Here is an 18,686-nt window from a genome sequence, read left to right as displayed (position 1 = left end):
AAATACCCCTCATACTTACTTCCAGACAATTCCCAGCCCAAGGCAACTACTGATCTGTTTTCTATCTTAATAGAGTTTCTATACCTAGACATTTTATGTAAACAATATGTCACAACATGTAGGCTTTTACATATGAGTACTTTCATTTAGAGTAATGTTTTTGAGGTTCATTCATGTTTTAGCACTTATCAGTAGCTCATTCATTTTTGTGCTGGATAGTAATCCATTGAATGGATATAGTACATTTTGTTTTTACGATCAGCAATTGATGGATATATGGATTGTTTGCAGTTTTTTGGCTATGAACATTTGTGTACAAGTGGACAAATGTTTTTGTTTCTCTTGAGTAGATACCTAGGGATGGAATTGCTAGATGCTATGATAAGTTTATGTTTAACTTCGGTTTAACATAGAACTGCCAGACTGTTTCCAAAGTGACTACACCATTTAAAATTCTAACCAGCTATCTAGAAAGGTTTCAGTGTCTCCATATGTTCACTAACACTTGTGATTATTTGTCTTTTTCATGATAGCTATTCCAGTAGTTGTGTAATGGTATCTTATTTTGGTTTTAATTTGCACTTCCTCAGCACTGTTGATGGCAACTATCCTTTCATGTTACCTATATGCTATTGCGTATCTTCTTTGGTAAAATGTCTGTTCAAATCTTTGCCCATTTTTAAATTGGATTGTTTGCCTTATTAAGTTGTAAGAGTTCTTTATATGTTCTGATTGCACATTCTTTGTCAGATCTATGATTCGTAAATACTTTTACCTATTCTGTGGCTTGTCTTTTCATTTTCTTATTGGTGTCTTTTGGAATCTATTGCTGGTTTTAAGAAACTTGATTGTAATTTTCCTTGTGTAATATCTCTCACATTTCTTACTCTTAAACTTCTTGGAATTTTGGATTTGTACTTTTTAACCAAATTTGGGAAATTTTCTCAAGAATTTTTTAGGAAAAAAAAGAAGTAAGGTGGAAACTTACGGAGGTCTTTCACAGGAGTATCATAAATTGTATCCTACATTGCTTATTTGTCAGAATTTTCAGAATTCACTATTTAGACAACTGATAAAAAAGCTAAGAAAAAACATGTATCTATAGATATTTCACAAGACTATGTAAAAATGTATTTCCTTTCTTAAAATGAATTAAATAAATATTACAAATAAATTTTATTTTCAGTTGTAAAAAACAACAATTTTTTAAGAAGTCACCATTATGTCTTCTTAAAGGACACCACTTGAAGGGAATCCACAGTTGACCCACACCTGACTGATTGTTCTGTTCATTTTTTTCCCGTCTTTTTTTGTGTGTGTTTTGTTTTAGTAATGCTATACCTTGTTTTCACTGATTTTATCTTCTGCAGAGTCTAATCTGACATTAATCCCATACAATGTATTTTTCATCTCAGACATTGTATTTTTTTATTTATGAAAGTTTTAATTGGGTCTTTTATGTCCTCCATTTCTCTGCTTAACCTGATTATTCTTTACCTTAGGAGTTGGCAGACTATGGCCCATGGGGTCAAATGCTGCCCATGGCTGTTTCTGTTTTGTTTTGTTTTTAATATGGCTCCCAAGCTAAGACTGGTCTTTATATTTTTAAACAATGGTGTTTAAAAAAAAAATGTGGAAGAGACTTAATGTGGCCCAGGAAGCCTAAAATATTATCTGGCAACCCAGGCTCCATCCTCAACACAATATAACAGGGGAGGAATTTGAAGACAGTGGTGCACTGAAGGTCATGATAGCAACAACCCACATGATAGCAATAACACAAACTCACTTAACTCATGAGTAGATTTATTTAAATGCCCAACAGTAAAGGCTAGCAGAAGAAAAGGCTTGTCTGTTTCCAGGCACCAATTTTATTAACATCTGTTTATACTTTCATATATCATAAAGTCCAGCTTTCAGTCAAAAATTATAGACACATAAAAAAGAGAAAGAAAAAAATGCACTATCAAGAGACAAAGCAGTTTGTAGAATCAAATTTAGATATAAAGATCTAGTGGGAAAAAATGGATAACATGGTTGAACATATTGAGAATTTCAGCAGAGAGCTGTGACACTTTTTAAGAAATATTCATATGGAAATGCTGGAAATAAAAGATATAGTAACAGATGAAGAGTGCCTCTGATGTGCTCATCAGTAAAGTCAACACAACACAATTGAGGAAAGAATGAATGAACTCAAATATAGGTCAGAAGAAATTACCCAAACTAAATGACAAAGAGAAAAAGAGAAGAAAACAGAACAGAGCATCTAAGAGCGTTGGGAAAATATGAAATTGTATAACATATGTCTGTTAGAATCCCAGAAAGAGAAGAAAAATGAGGCAGAAGAAGTATAAAATAGTAGCCATGAATTTTTCAAATATAATGAAAGATGTTAAACCACAGGTCTAAGAAACTCAGAACAACAAACAGGATAATTTCAAACTCTCTCAGACTACCACCTAGGTCCCCTAGATGCATCACATTCAAACTCAAAAAATCACAGAGAAAATCTTGAAGGCCACCAGAGAACAAAGACATTACCCAATTTAGAAAGCTACAACAGGCATCTCAGAAACTATGCAAGCCAGAACACAGTCAAGTGACATCTTTAAAGGGCTAAAAGAACAATTCTTTCAACTATCAATTCGAGAGGGAGAAATAAAGATGTTTTCACGGAAGCAAAAACTGAAAGACTTTATTCCCAGAAGACCTGAACTACAAAAACAATCAGCACAAGTATGATGCCAGACAGAAAATCTACCTAAAGAAATGAGATCTGAAAATGGTACAAACTTGAAGATGCAGTTGACCCTTGAATGGTGGAGGGGTTAGGGACACCAACCTCCCACACAGTCGAAAATTCATGTAGAACTTTACAGTCAGGCTTCCATTTCTGCTATTCTGCATCCATGGATTCAGCCAATCACAGATTGCGTAGTACTTTAGTACATATTTATTGAAAGAAATCTGCATATAAGTGGACCTTCACAGTTCAAATCTATGTTGTTTAAGAGCCAACTGTAAATGTAAAATTGAATTTAAAAATTTTTTAGTCACTGTGAAACGTAACTGTTTAATGCAGGGGTTGGCAAACTTTTTTTTTTTTTTTAAGGCCAGATACTTTAGCCTTGCAGATCATAGAGTAACTACTCAACTCTGCTCTTGTAGCGCTAAGGTAGCCATAGACAACATAAATGAATGCATGTGGCTGTGTTCCAGTAAAACTTTTACAGAAACTGGCAGCCAGCCTATGGGTTATATTTTCTAAGTGCTGAGATTAAAGCAAAAATTGTAGTGAAGTATTGTTTGTAGCATGTAAAATTTAAATGAATGACAAAAAGAGCACAAGGATTATTATACTTAAAGCAGCATAATATCATTTGAAGGTAGGCTAGGACTTATATACATAGTAAACCCTAGAGTAATCACTAAAAACATTGAATACAGAGATGGATATATTAAGCGAAAATGGAGATAAAATGGAATCATAAAATCACTCAATCCAAAAGAAGGTAGAAGAAGCATCAGATGGAGCAATGAACAGAGAACAAACCCATGGTAGGTTTTAATCCAAGCAATATATGTAAATTGCCTAAACCTATTAAAAACAAATTAGTTGGATAGAAAAGCAAGTTCCAACAGATGTATATCCATACCCCTATGCCCTTTTTTAGATAAACAGGTACACACTTTTCTACACTCTGTTTTTTTCACTTAATATTATATCTTGGAGATCACTCCATAGTGATACAGAGATAGTCCAAATTCCTTTTTACATCTTACAGTATTGTGTAGATGTACCATAGTTCATTCAACATGCCTTCTAATGATAAATATTTGGATTGCTTCCATTGTTTTCCTATTACAAATAGTGCTATGAGTAATATCCATTGGCATACATCTTTTTGTATGTTTGCCAGTAGATATTTGGGGTAGGCTCCTAGAATCTGTGTCAAAGGATGAATAGATATGTAATTTTGCTAAGTAGTCTCAAAGTTCCCTTTATACAGCTTGTACCATTTTGCATTCTCACCCATAAAATAAAGCTTTACCTCAGACATCACCACAGTTTTGTGTTGTCAAACTTTTGATTTTTTGCTAAGCTAATAGGAGATAAATGGCATGTCAGTGTGGTTTTAATTTGTATTTTTCTTATTGTGAGTGAAGGTGAACACCCTTTTGCATATCCTTAAAGACTATTTTGTTTCATTTTCCATGACCTACCTGTTTATATTATCTCAAGCCCATTTTCTATAAGTTAGTTGGACTTTTTCTTCTCAGTTTTCATAAACTCTTTATGTATTAGGGATATTAACCCTTCCTCTGATGTTAGTTACAGATGTATGTGTTTTCATTTATGTTTTGCTTTCCTTATGGCATTTATATTTTTAGACATTTTAAAATGTAATTAAAATTTATCAGTGTTCTGTTGCTTCTGACTTTTGAGTCATAGTTAAGAAAAAGTTCTCTATAACCAAGTTATATGTGATTACTTCTGATATTTGTAGTGTTTAATTTTTTATATTTAAGTTTTTTTATCCATTTTGAATTTTTTCTTATGTTTGGAAGTTGGAGTGAATCAATTTTGTCTTTTAATATTGGGCTACCTGATATGGAGTAAACATTTTCCCTGATTTGAGATGCTGTTTTTGTCATATACTCATTTTTCACATGCAGTTGTCCTATTTTTGGATTTTCCATTTGATTTCATTAGGCTATTTGTTGATGTGTCAGTATAATGCTAGTTGAATAATAAAGGCTTTAAAAAATGTTTTAATATTGGCAAGTTCCTTTTCATTGCTCATGCCATTTCATGGTTTTCCTAGATATTAACTTTGTAATCAACTTTCTACTTTCAGAAAAACTTGAAGGTATGTAAATTTATAAATTAGGAGAATTTAATATTTAACTTACTGAAGTATATATTTTATATGCTCTTTATCTTCCTCCAGCTCAAAAACACTGGAACACTAAGGCTGAAACTTCTCCTTCCAACTTTAATGTTATTGATGCCATGTATTTTTGCTATGACTTTTAAAAGCCCAGATGAAGTTATTCTTATTGCTTCATGCTGTCAAATGTTTTAGCCTATATGCTTACTAATTTGCATCTTAGACTCTTGCTAATTTAATTTCCTGTGTCTTTGTAAACAGTCTTTATTATTCTCTGGTTGTTTATATATTGTTCTTTGTATTTGGCATTTTATAGCTTACTGTGATTAGCTAGGTATAGATTTATTTTTATTAATCATTGAGATTTCCTGGGCTTCCTGTACCTGAGGATTGGTATCTTTCATCAGTTATGAAAAATTCTTACCCAGTTTTTGTCTTAGCTTCATTCTCTCATTGTTTTTTTTTTTTTTTTTGAAGTATGATTAGGCATGTTAGACTTGTACACTCCATTCCTCATGTCTTTAACTCTTGCTTGTATTTTCCATTTCTTTGTCTCTCTGTATTGCACTTTATTTTTTTACAGATCTTTCTGTTTACCAGTTCTTTCTTCAGCTGTGTCTAATCTGCAATTAAATATGTTCATTGGCTTTTAATTTCATTTATTTTACTTTTTATTTCTATAAGTTTTTGGACTGCTATTGTTTTTTATCATTTTAATATTTCTTTATTCCTTAATATTATCCTCATTTTATATTCTGGGTCTGGTTTAAATATATAAAGTCTTCATGGACTTTCTGTTGCTTCTTGCTCATGGTGTTGTGTTTCCTTATATACTGTGGTTTTTATTATCATCATCATTATTATTTACATTGTGAATTTGTATTTTCTTGGAATAAATTTATTTGCAAAAATTGAGGCCTGAATTTGAAGTGGATATTCAGAAAGGCTCTACATTTGTTTCTGGCAGGGACCTGGGGATACTACTAGTCCAGGACCAATCTTAGCTAAATTCTTGGCTTGAGAATTTTTGGACCACGAACGTAATATGAATTCAGGTGACAACCTATATGAGAGGATTTTAAAACTAGATGTTTTTTTTTTTTTTCTTTTCCAGGGTAGTTCAAAGTGCAACCAGGCAGTTTTCCTTAACAGTCTTAGAAATGTGGTGAAGTTGGTGGGAGGAGCATATTGGTATAGCTGTTTGAAGTTTTAGTCAAGGCAAAAGCCAGCTATTTTATCCAGCATTTTACTTGTTTTCAGATGGTGAATCGCTAAGGGTACTAGTCTGTCATACTTTAGAGAAAATAATGTACAGTTTATCAGTATATAGTTGAAAAAAAAAACTATGAATCTCTTCTTTCCTCACTAAAGACATTACTGAAGAAAGTATTTTGAAGATAAATGCATTGGAATGCTTGAGTATGACAAAGTAAATGCTCTTTGTTAATATTAAGTAGTGCTGGGACTTCCCTGGTGGTCCAGTGGTTAAGACTCCACACTTCCACTGCAGCGGGTGCGGGTTCGTTCCCTGGTCAGGGAACTAAGATCCCACATGCTGCACGGGTGTGGCCAAAGGGGGGGGAAAAAAAGATTAAGTACTGCTGAGTTGAAACATCTATATGATCAAAGATTTAGAATTAGTAAGTGTAGAAGAAATTGTTAAAAATGAGTGTTTAAAGTGTGGGCAATAACATTTTATTCTATTCTTATTTAATTCATGTAGAACAAACCTAATTTTCTTTGGCTTAAATTGGTAAGTGGATTTCTTGTATTTGGATAGTTAAGCATCATAATTTAGTGGAATTTTCCTATGGCAGATAAATGCACAAATCCACATTCTTGTATTTTAGTGTGAAAATTACTTATCTGCTTCAGAGACCCAAAAAAGAAAAGTAATTCTGGTCATAATTACCAATCTATTTATATGTGCCTTTGTATTTTAAGAAGTCTGGTACCTTATTACCACTTGTAATATATGTGAAGTCTGGTAAACACTTGTAATATATGGTCTGAATTCCAAGCAACCCAAGGATAGAATATAGTTTGTTTCATAAATGGAGACTTTAGTGATATTCTAGTTATTTAAACTTAAATAGCTAATAGGAATATACTGATTGATGAAAGTCAAATAAAAATGATGGTAAAAGGTATAATTTTTTAAATTCAAAGGGCATGCCATCCATCTATAATATACTTGTCCCACTGCAAATAATTTATGTTTTTATATAAATCATTTTACCTAGATATTTCTATTTTGAGTAATTGTTTCAATTTAGGTGAATGAACTGTAGGTAACCCATAATTTGGACTAATATTAATTATAATTGGTTAATGTACAGACTATGACATATTAAGCATTATACTAAATATTTTATTACACAAACATTAAACACTATATGAAACATTCAACATTAAAAACCAATATAACATTATACAATAATAAATTTTTGGAAAGAAACATTTTGATGAATTAAGTTAGATATCTTAAAAAATCTTCATAATTTAAGTGAGGAAAAATTGGTGTCATACATATCAACAAAATTCACATATGCAGAGCTGAGAAGAACAAATCTGTGAAGACCTCAGGTTTCTTCTTAGATTGTTGAAGGAAACTTTGATGGCAATGTTAATAATAGAAGTAGTAGTACTATATTATTATTAGCATGCACCTATAGCACCCCCAGGGATTGTTTTAAGTGCTTTACAAGAGGTAGCTACAGTTATTATTCCTGTTTTATAAATAAAGAAACCGAGGGCTTCCCTGGTGGCGCAGTGGTTGAGAGTCCACCTGCCGATGCAGGGGACACGGGTTCGTGCCCCGGTCCGGGAAGATTCCACATGCTGCGGAGTGGCTGGGCCCATGAGCCATGGCCGCTGAGCCTGCGTGTCCGGAGCCTGTGCTCCGCAATGGGAGAGGCCACAACCGTGAGAGGCCCGTGTACCGCAAAAAAAGAAACCGAGGCACAGAGATATTAAGTGACTTGCCCAGGGTCACATATCAAGGAAATGGTGGAGCTGAGATTGAAACCCAGTGTGTCTGTAGACCATGGGTGAGTATAGGGCCAGATAGCAAGTATTTTTAGGCTTAACTCATAAGGTCTCTGTTGCCACTACTCAGTTCTATTATCTAGTATGAAAGCAACCATAGTCAATATGTAAATATATGGGTGTGGTTCTGTTTGAATAATAATGTACTTATTGACAGTAATATTTAAATTTCACATAATTTTTACTTGTTAGGAAATATTCTCTTGGGTGTTTTGTTTTGGGGTTTTTTTTGTTTGTTTTTGTCTTTGTTTTTTAACAATTTAAATATGGCTAACTATTCTTATCTCATGTATTATACAACAACAGGCCTTCCTGCTCTAGACTGCTATATATATTTTGGGGTCCTACCTTGTTCTATTGTGGACTCATTTACCCTGCATCTTGTAGAGTTTGCCTCCTTGAGAGCTAGACAGTTTGATCTCTAAACACTTCGTTGATCCTTTACACTAGGCAATAGGAAATTCAACAGGTCTGAGACAGGAAGTTTCTACTTCTACATATACTCTAGGTTTTTCCCTTAGTGATTTCACTGCTATGTAAATACTTGTTGACTTTGCTGAATCTTACCCTCAGGCAGTTAGCTAGACCATATTGTTTTATCATTATTTACTCTACTTATTTTGCATGTAGTTTTTCTCATTTTAATGTCATTATACTGGACTTGGGCCTTGTTATTGAGGTAGCTGATAGTGAGGCACATACAGATCTCTTGTAATGTTGGCTCCCCTTTCATGTTCACATAATACAGACATAATTCTGCATATTTAGATTATCTACAAGGTCATATTAATCTGCACATTCATCTCTAAATTTACTGCCATAGCATATTTTATTTCTACTAAAAACCTTTGTATCTCTTCCTCCTTCAATAGAATTAAGTGGTCTACCAGTCAGTACTATCTACTCAATGTAATGATGCAATTTCTACCCCATTGTACTTAGTACAAAGTTAACACCTCCTTGTTTCAACATGTTATAATAGTGATATATGCAAAGTACAGTACTATGATAGTACAGAAGAATCACCTATATATTAGTCTGGAGAGAAGGAAAGGAGTTTTTAGGCTAAGTTCCTAGGTGGAATCGTATAAATAGGTCTTGAGGAAGCAACAGATCCAAACACCTTTAAGCACACAGGAGTTTTAGGCTATGTAGGAAAGTTTGCTGCAATTTGAGCATGGAATTTGGTAATTGCTATGTGTGTAAAAGTAGTTTTGGATCAGACATAAAGGTTCTTTTGTCAAAATAAGGAATCTGAATTTCCTCCTCTTCATCAGTGATCTCAAATACCTAAGTAAAATAGGATGGGAATATAAGTAATAAATAAGTCAAGTAGGCAGTGTGCTGGGGAAATGGGAGATGGATGGAGACTGGCAAATTGGAAAAGAGGTCCATGCCCTGACTAAAGGCAGTAGCTGCTCAGCTTATTTTGCTATGGAGAGATGCAAGCTCTGTGTTACAGGGGTTCCTCTTTATCAAGAGCTCAGAGAAATCTACATTTAATCTGAAATACCACAGTTTTTAAATATTGGAAACTAAAATATTTAAAAAATATATTTGATCTATATAAAACAAATGTGTCAGCTGAAGGTCTTTGCTTTAGATGGTAAAATCTACACAGCAAGTGGTAAGTCTGTAAGTAGATCATTCTGTGTTTTAGGAAGATAACAATGGCAGCCATGTTGAACATGGATTTTAGGTAAATGTGGAATAGCAAGACAAGAGGTAGGGTCTATTAGAAGTTTAAGGATGAGATAGATGTGAATTAATGCTTTATTAATAGGGATAGAGAAGATTCCAGAAGTACATTGATGGTGCTATTTTATACTTACTTATTGATGGTAAAATAAATACATAATGGTTGATAATGAAAAATAATTCTCCTTTTCATCCCTGACCCCTAGTTTCTGTTTCCCCTATGTAAAGGCAACTGTTTTTACCAGTTTGTTGCATATCCCTCTAGTATTCTGGCAATATACATTGGTGTACATGTGCCTTCTACTCTCTCCCTTCCTTTACACCAGTGATAATGTAATGAATGGATTTCTCCACCTTTGTTTAACAATATGTGCTGGAATTTTCCCCTTATCTATTCATATAGATGTAAATATATTCTCACTAATATTCTCCTTAATATTTGTATTATATTTCACTTCATGGGTATATTATAATTTAACCAGTCCCCTGTGGTAGACATTTAGTATGTTTCCATTGTTTTACTGCTACAAACCATCTGTGGATGCATATCCATATATATGTGTGTCTTTGAACTTATGTGTCTATTATTTGGAGGATTAAATTCTTATAAATGGAAATGGTAAGTCTAATGGTATGTGTGCGTTTAAAATTTTGTTGACTATTACTATGTTGCCTTTGAAAGTAGTACCACTTATCATCCCTCCAACTAGATAGCAGAGCCTATTTCTGTATTTCAGAGCCATCGTGGGATATATCAACATTTTTATTTTTGTAATATGATAGGAGACATGACACTTCATCTTTATAATTTCACTTATTTAATTATAGTAGAGAATCTTTTCATATTTGAAAAAAAATCCACTTGCGTTTCTTTTCTGTGGTCTTCTCTCCCAGTTTTCTACTAGGTTGTTAACTTTTTTTAAAAAAACAAAAATTACTTGTATAAGCTTTTTAATTAAGGAAATCAGCAAAGATTCTCAGTGTATCATTTTGCTTTTGACTGCTTTTATGTGGTTTTGTTCTGTTGACATTTAAAAATTTTAAGTAGTCAAATTTATAAATATATCAGTTTATGGAGTATGGTTACTATACTGTATTTAGAAGGGTCTTTGTAATTATTGTGTAAAACCTAGGTCTTTTATATAATTTTAAAATTCTCAGTTATATTCTGCATTTGCATTTGTATTTAAAAAGTTGTCTTTATTAGTGATTTGCTTTGATTAAAGGCAAAAAGTAAAAAGACAATAACACATGTTGGCAAGTATGCAGAGAAAAGGGAACCTTTGTACACTGTTAGTGGGAATGTAAATTGGTGCAGACAGTCTGGAAGTTCCTCAAAAAATTAAAATTGGAACTATCATATGATCCAGCAATTCCACTTCAGTATTTATCCAAAGAAAATGAAAACACTAACTCAAAAAGACATATGCACCCCATGTTTATTGCAGCGTTATTTACAAGAGCTGAGATGTGGAAACAACCTAAGTGTGTCCATCAGTGGATTAGTGGATAAAGAAGATGTGGTATATATACACAATCAAACATTATTTAGCCATTAAAAAATGCAGTATTGCCATTTGTGACAGCGTGGATGAAACTTAAGGGCATTATGCTAAGTGAAATAAGTCAGATAAAGACAAGTACTGTATGAGCTCACCTATATGTTGAATTTTAAGACAAAAAAACCCCAAGAAACCCCCAAAATACCAAGCTCATAGATACAGAGAGCAGATTAGTGGTTGCCAGAGGTGGGGGGTGGGGAGTAGGCAGAATGCACGAAGCGAGACAAAAGGTACAGGCTTCCAGTTATAAAATAAATAAATCATGGAGAGGTATTAATAATATACAGCATGGTGACTATAGTTAATAATACTATGTTGCATATTTGAAAGTTGCTAAGAGAATAAATCTTAAAAGTTCTCATCACAAGAAAAAAATTGCAACTATGTATGGTGATGGATGTTAACTAGACTTACTGTGATCATTTCACAATATATACAAATGTTGAATCATTATGTTGTACAGCTGACACTAATATATTGTTGTATGTCAATTATGCCTCAAACAAAGGCTCCAGAAGTGTTTAAAAAAATACAACTTCAGGTATTCCTAGTTGAGTTTTCTAGGTTAATAAAATTTAAAAATTTTCAGGGATTCGTCATTTGTGATACTTTAGGATTACTAAATAATATTAAATAATTTTTAATAGTTTTCCATGCTTATGATTAGGAAATAAGTTATATTTCTGCCTGTGTGAACTCATGAATTGTTAAAGGCACATAAAGTACTTAGTAACAGTATTTTCCAAACAATTTATTTAAAAAGGAGGAACCACAGAGTTTGGACAACTTATCATAAATGGGATAATCAAGGTAAGCCTAGGGTTTGAGGACCATGTGTCATTTATTAGGTATAAAATTGGTGATATTGCTATAATATAAATGTTGGCTGAGATTTTCATTGTGCCTCTTATATTTTTGGGCCAATTTTACCACCCCTTGTATCTCTTTGAAAAAAATCAGATTTTGAGTTTTCTCTGGGGTCCATTGTATTGGGGTGAAGGTGGACTATGTGCCCATTTTGAATCATTGTTAAATGTATAGCCACATTTTTGCCACCTGGTATACCATTGCGTTTTTTCCCCCATTGTGAACACTGGTAGACATAAGTAACATAATTGTTCATTCTATAGGTATAGAATTTCAGTGTATTTCTTTTTATTATAATTTTACTGAAAACGTAACATGAATCCTAAATGATCAATATAATTTTTCAAAGCCAACTATTTAAAAACTAAATATCTGATATTATGTAACTGTTATCTCTTGAGACTTTTAAATTGGGGCAAAAATTCAGAGAAGCAATGAAAGTTATCATTCACTTATTCTTTCTAGGAGTTTCTTTGAGTTGCTGCTGTTCTTTGGAAGAGATGAGTTTTATGAAGAGCCCTTAAAGGATATTCTTGGATCATTCCAGGTAAAACAGTTTACTACTTACATATTGTCTACATTTAAAACAGGCCTTTATTCTCCCCCTAAAAATAGTATATTGATTATAAGCTTTTATATTTACTAAGGTGGCAATGCTTAAGATTCTGTTATGTTGGCAAAAAAGAAAGTTCTTAAAATTAATCTTTAGCTGTACTTCTACGCAATTCATACAGAGGATTCTAATTCCACATTTGCTAGACTAGAGCCTGCTGCCACCACCCTTATAGATTCCCAAGCGCATCTTGGACATATACTTGCTTTTTATTGCTAAAGGCTTTTGTTCCAAAGCCCCATGTAGAACTCAGCCCTGGAAAAAGGACTCTTTTTGCCTAGACTAGAAGCAGGCTGTTTGTCCCATGCCACTTTTTCCTTTGGTTGTCTCCTGATTTTCTCATCTGTTTTCTTAATAGCCTTCCCAAGATAGGAGGCAGATTTTTTTTTTTTTTTTTTTTGCACATGCTCTGTGAGTGAAGAGTAAATCCAGAAGGGAATGACAAAAGATCTAAGACCTCACCTGTAGATACAAGAACATTTGATGTTTTTACCATTTTGTTGGGAAGCAATACGTAGTACCATGGCTCACTAATGGGTCCTTGGCAGTCTCTCATTGCCCTTTTTTGGGGTGGAATAAAGAAAGATGTACTTTGAGCTCCCCCTAGGGGTATAGTTGTTCAGGCAGCGTACTGCAATCTACCTTGAGGAAGGAAGTCATCAGAGTAACAGAAAAGTCATGCAGTGCTTTCTCTCACCTAGAATTTTTATTTCATGTTTATTTAAAGAACTTTTAGACTGAATTAAAACATTTTTATGAGTGATCACTCCGGTACATACATAAAATAGGAAAACTATAAGCAAACTTAATTGGCTAAGGTATATCTAAAACTTCTTCACATTCAGAAGCTTACTCTAGAATTGCTTTTCCTTTCCAGTCATCAGTGTCTATTTTTCTACACCATTTTGTCTTCAGTGGCATCAAAAGTGTTGGTGATGCAGCATTTCCTAAAATAATTAATAAAAGAACTAAAAGTCACTGGTACTGGGCTTTTAAAAGCTTAAGCTGGCTTTATAATAAGTTCTGTTTAATCAACTTTTGACTCCTGCTTCAGGGGTATTGTTAAATTAGACTAATTACCCTATACCCTTCCTATACCATCTGATATCCAAGAGTTAAGAGAGTGCTCTGCTAGTCTCCTGGATTTTATTCTGCGTCACCAATATACCCTTTTGCAAGTTTTCATGTTGTCTCTGAATGTCCGTGCATGCAGAATGACAACTACATCATGACCATTACCAGGCTGACGTGGATTCAAAGATAGCATTGAATGTAAAACATAATCTGATTTCAGAGTTACAAAAATATGAAAAAATGTATATTAGAATCAGTGAAATTAGGTACATTATATTGAACTTTCTACTTTATCCATCCTTACATTCAGCAAGTGGTAAAAATACCTGTTCTCATGGAGCTTGCATTCTAATTAGAGTCTATATTCAAGTATTTAAAACTTCTTAATTTTCCATTCCATTTTTCCTTTGACACTTGTGTTCTTGGCAATCTATTCTTGAACTATGACTAAAGCAAATATTTATTTAGTCCCCATTGTGTGCTAGGCACTAAGCTCTGGAAAAACCAAAATAAGCAAAAACCAAAAAAGCCCCTGCTATTGTGTAGTTTAATTCTGGTGTAGAGACAGAAAGACAAGAAGTCAAACCTTTGTAAAGTAAGAGTATTTTAGAAAGTGACACATGACTTTAATGGGAACGACTGAAGTGTTTTTAGAGTAGATGAGAGACAATACTTGACTTCTGTTGTAAATGTGTGAAATCATAGCATTTGTGAAGGGATATATCCTTTTTCTTTTTTTCTTGTGAACAGGGTTTCCATTCAGTTATCAAAATAATTAATCCCTCAAGGGAGAGTTCATGGTTTTGTATTGTTTTCTATCTCCTACTCAAATTCTAAAGCCCGCCCCTTCTCCTGTTTGTTTTTAATCTCTGCATTTCCACTACTTTTGTTGCTGTTGCTTCTTCCTACTCTGAATTTTCTTGGGCCTCTAACTCCTGCCTCCTTGGAGAGATTTCACCTTCTGTTCCCATCTTAGCTTTATGTGGAGAATAGTCTTCCAATTTCTAACTGAACTGCTGCTACTGGTGCTTTGCTGCTGGTGCTTCCCAGACATGTGCCCTAAGCGACCCAGGAAAGACCAACACATAGTTCATCATGTATACTCTTCTAAAACCTCACATTTGCTAAGTTTTGTGAATTCTCCAGGCTTTGACTGACCTTTGATAACCCAGTGACAATCCCAATGTCACTTTTGAATTTTTTAATACTTTCTACTGGTGCAAGCCCTAGTTCCCAAGTGGTACATTTCTATCCATCTTTCATACAGCTTAAGATCATGCTCTTTCTCCTCTACAAGAAGTAGGACAGACACAGGGCTGCTCATACTTTAATGTACATAAAGATCACCTGGGGATCTTGTTAAAGTCCAAGTTATGACTCAGTAGTTCTGGGGTGAGGCCTGAGAGTCTGCATCTCTAAGCCGCTCTGAGGTGACGCTGATGGTGCCGTTCCCTAATCACGCTTTGGGTTAGCAAGGGACTAACATTATTTGCTGGGTTTGAGTTAATCGCTCATCTGTTCCCCCACCTACTCCCCTCCCATTTTCCAACTGTGAGTATCCCAGCTTGCCACTCTGTCATCTTGGGCAAGTTACATAATTTCTGTGTCAGTTTTATCATTTGTAAAATGGGGATAATGATCGTACTTGCTGTATATAGGTTCATCGGTTTGGCATGGTTCTTAGAAAAATGATCAGGCTTAAGGCCTAAGGCAGGCCTGTAACCTGTCTGGTGAAATGTGTGAACTCTGAAGTCATACTGTTCGGATTTCTGTTTTTCACAGTGAGATCAAAACCTACCTCTTAAGCTTATTCTGTTCTTTCATGAATTTCAGATTTTCTAAACCTTGAGTTGTTCAAGTAGAAATTATTAATTTTTCTTATCACTGACGATATTTTTTCCTCTGCTTTATTCCAAGAGGAAACTTCATTCTTAGAGCCAGATGTTCCATATACAGATAGTTCCCAACTGAACGATGGTTCAACTTAACGATTTTTCAGCTCTACAATGGTGTGAAAGCATACCATTCAGTAGAAACTGTACTTCAAATTTTGATCTTTTCCCAGGCTAGTGATATGCCATGTGATACTGTCTCATATGCTGGGCAGCTGCAGCAAGCAGCAGCTCCCCATAGCTCCCAGTCAGCCATGCCACCACAAGAGTAAACAACCAATACACTTACAAGCATTCTGTACCCAGACAACCATTCTGTTTCATTTTCAGTATAATCAATAAATTACATGAGATGTTCAACATTTTATCATAAAATAGGCTTTGTGGTAGATGACGTTGCCCAACTGTAATGTAAGTGTTCTGAGCATTTTTAAGGTAGGCGTGGCTAAGCTACGATGTTTGGGAGGTTAGGTGTATTAAATGCATTTTCGACTTATATTTTCAACTTACGGTGGTTTATTGGGACTTAACCCCATTGTAAGTTGAGCAAGATCTGTGCTGGCTTCTAAGACCTTACTTACTTGGCACTTGGCTTCCAGTAACTTCTTTACCTCAACGCAAGAAGATGACACATTTCTTATATGATGCCCCTACCTCATTATTATTTTTAATCTGTTCATTAGTGAGCTTTCCATAGGCTCGTGATTGAATTCATACACTCCAAAATCCATTAAGTTAATTAAATATTTTAGATTCCTAATGAAATGACAAAAATAATATAAAATTTGGAAAAAATTCCTTGTAAATGCTGTTAACTAGGATGAGGACTTATTATTAACAGTCGATTAACTGAATGTGATTAAATAGGGAGATGAGAGAGAGAGATAAAAGAGAGACCTTCCAGTGCTATCCAGTAATACGCCACTCCCCCTACAAGCTTGTAACAATAGGGGCTGGAGGAAATAGCAGGTGGTGGGGCATTTGGTACGTGACCAATCTCATTCTTGTTGGTGCTTCTTGAAAATGCACTAGGTGTGCAGCAGAACCAACAGAACAGGAATTGTGTTATACCTACATTAAAAATGGGATGTATGGCTCTGCATGAGAGCATTCCTTCCATTGAGAGAATGACTGTATGACCCAAACTAAATGCAACCTGCCCCAATACCCAGAGGTCAGAAAGTTTTGTAAAGTTTTGTCTCCCACTGTAGCTTCCTCATAATTTACTGCCTCATGGGCCATTCATCTAACAAATCAAACTTATAAACTTTTACCTTCTCTGTTTGGGCTTGAAGGATTTGACAGAGACCTGTTTACCCATTAGTAAAAGAGCTCTCTGTTCTAAATACTCTAGGTAAAGATGAATAAAGAGACTAATACCAATTACCATCAGTTACATGGTAAGATAAGACAGTTTTTAAAAAAAGGATCAGTTATGTTCTTGCTGTGGTTGAGTCTATGGTATCTTCCATGAAACTGGAAGTGAAATTGTAAAGAAGGGACAACCTCAGGAATGTATGGAAGTAAAATATTGTATGGAGATGAAACTACTAAACTAAAAGTGAGGTGAAGGTGATCAACAGCAGATTAGCTCCAGGAAAATCCAAATCAGTGAAGGAAATAATGTTTAAACATTAATTTTCAATTCATAATTACATACAGCTGTATCTTATTTCAGTTTTCAGGATAAAGAAAAATTCCTACAGATGCAGGACTCCTGTAGAACAAACAGGATTCTCACAAAGGAAAGAATAAAATCAGGTCTGCAGTGAACTTCTTCACTGTAACAAATGCCAGAATAAATAAATAATGTCTGGAGTTTTTAAAGGGAAAAATATTATTTAATAATACAGCTGCCAGGCCCTATAGTCTATGAGAGAGGGCAACAGAAGTAAATAGTCCAAATACTTGGAAAACAAACCAGCTACATCTTTTATCAGGAAAACAAATAAAAGAAGTATGCCAGCTGATTTAGAAGTGATCCAAACAAAGAATTTACACAGAGTTATTACAGAAAAAAATAGGACTGACCTGAAGAAACAAGTAAAAATTAGCACACTATTGTTCATATCGTTATTATGAAAATCCTATTAATATCAGAAATGATTCTGAAAAAAGAAAATACAAGTTTTAAATAAAAGCACACACACAATAATCAGGAACTAAAATCTCAGATTATGTTATTGATTGGATGGAGGTAAGGAAGACAGGGAGGAATCGAGTATATTCTTGGGCATCTGAGCTGAAGTAACCACGTAGGGTAGTGCTGTTCACTAAGTGAGCAGTGATCATAGGGGGAAGAGGAGGATATAGAAAGAAGATAAGTTCCATTCTAGACACAAGAGTTTTAAATATCTTTGGAATATCCAAGTACTGATGATGTGCAATAATGTTTAGTTTCATGGGTCTATATATGTATCTTCCTAATTTGTTTCTTTTTAATCCAAGAACATGTATACTTTTTATTAATCAAGAGAAAAATAGATGTTATAAAGATTTTTGTTCACTTGTTTAATTTAGGGGAAAAAAAGAAAGAGAGACCCGGGAGTAGTCAACAAAATGCCAACCAGTAATTAAAAGCGTTACTGCTAGAGCTCTACAAATGTTTTAATGAGCCTACCTTGATCTCAGAGAAAACTCTATCCCCATCCTTTGGGGTCAGTGTATAAATTAAAAAGATCTTTTTTGTTCAGAGTAGAAGTTGGCCTTCCTTAAGCTTTTTTTCCTGGGACTTCACCCTATTTTTAAATCTGTTTGACCTTCCTTGGGGGAGTAGAGGAAGGAGGTGGGAGGAGGTAGGGGACATAAACTTCCAAACAAGAGGAGGCCCAAGGCTATCCTACTGCAATAGCATCTTAAAAGGAGCAAAAAATAATCAGCAATAAAAGAACCAGCCACAATAGATCGTTATGCCCACCCTGTTTCACTGGGGCAAGTGTTGATGTCCCCTGAGAAGTTAGAGTATATATTCATCGTGGTCATAAGACCAGCGCATCTCCCAGATTTTATTATTTGTAGCTAATAGGAATAAGTTTAG

At 34.3% G+C, this 18,686-nt stretch overlaps 1 protein-coding gene across 3 annotated transcripts in view; it reads left to right on the top strand.

Moving 5' to 3' along the window:
- The window catches only part of ZNF654 (zinc finger protein 654), a 94,255-nt gene that overhangs the window by 46,308 nt on the left and 29,261 nt on the right, over positions 1 to 18,686 (top strand). For 2 of the 3 annotated variants that reach the window (XM_082625918.1, XM_082625919.1), the window contains exon 3: positions 12,536 to 12,617. In XM_082625918.1, the coding sequence (XP_082482044.1) occupies positions 12,536 to 12,617 (82 nt within the window). Of the gene's footprint in view, positions 1 to 12,535; positions 12,618 to 18,686 lie in introns of those variants that run through there. The other variant, XM_082625920.1, reaches the window with a different exon arrangement.

The sequence above is a fragment of the Mesoplodon mirus genome (assembly GCF_964341445.2).
Source record: "Mesoplodon mirus genome assembly, chromosome: 6".
Lineage (NCBI taxonomy): Eukaryota > Metazoa > Chordata > Mammalia > Artiodactyla > Ziphiidae > Mesoplodon > Mesoplodon mirus.
Note: the sequence above shows the minus strand (reverse complement) of the source record. Positions and strands in the feature narration are given on the sequence as shown.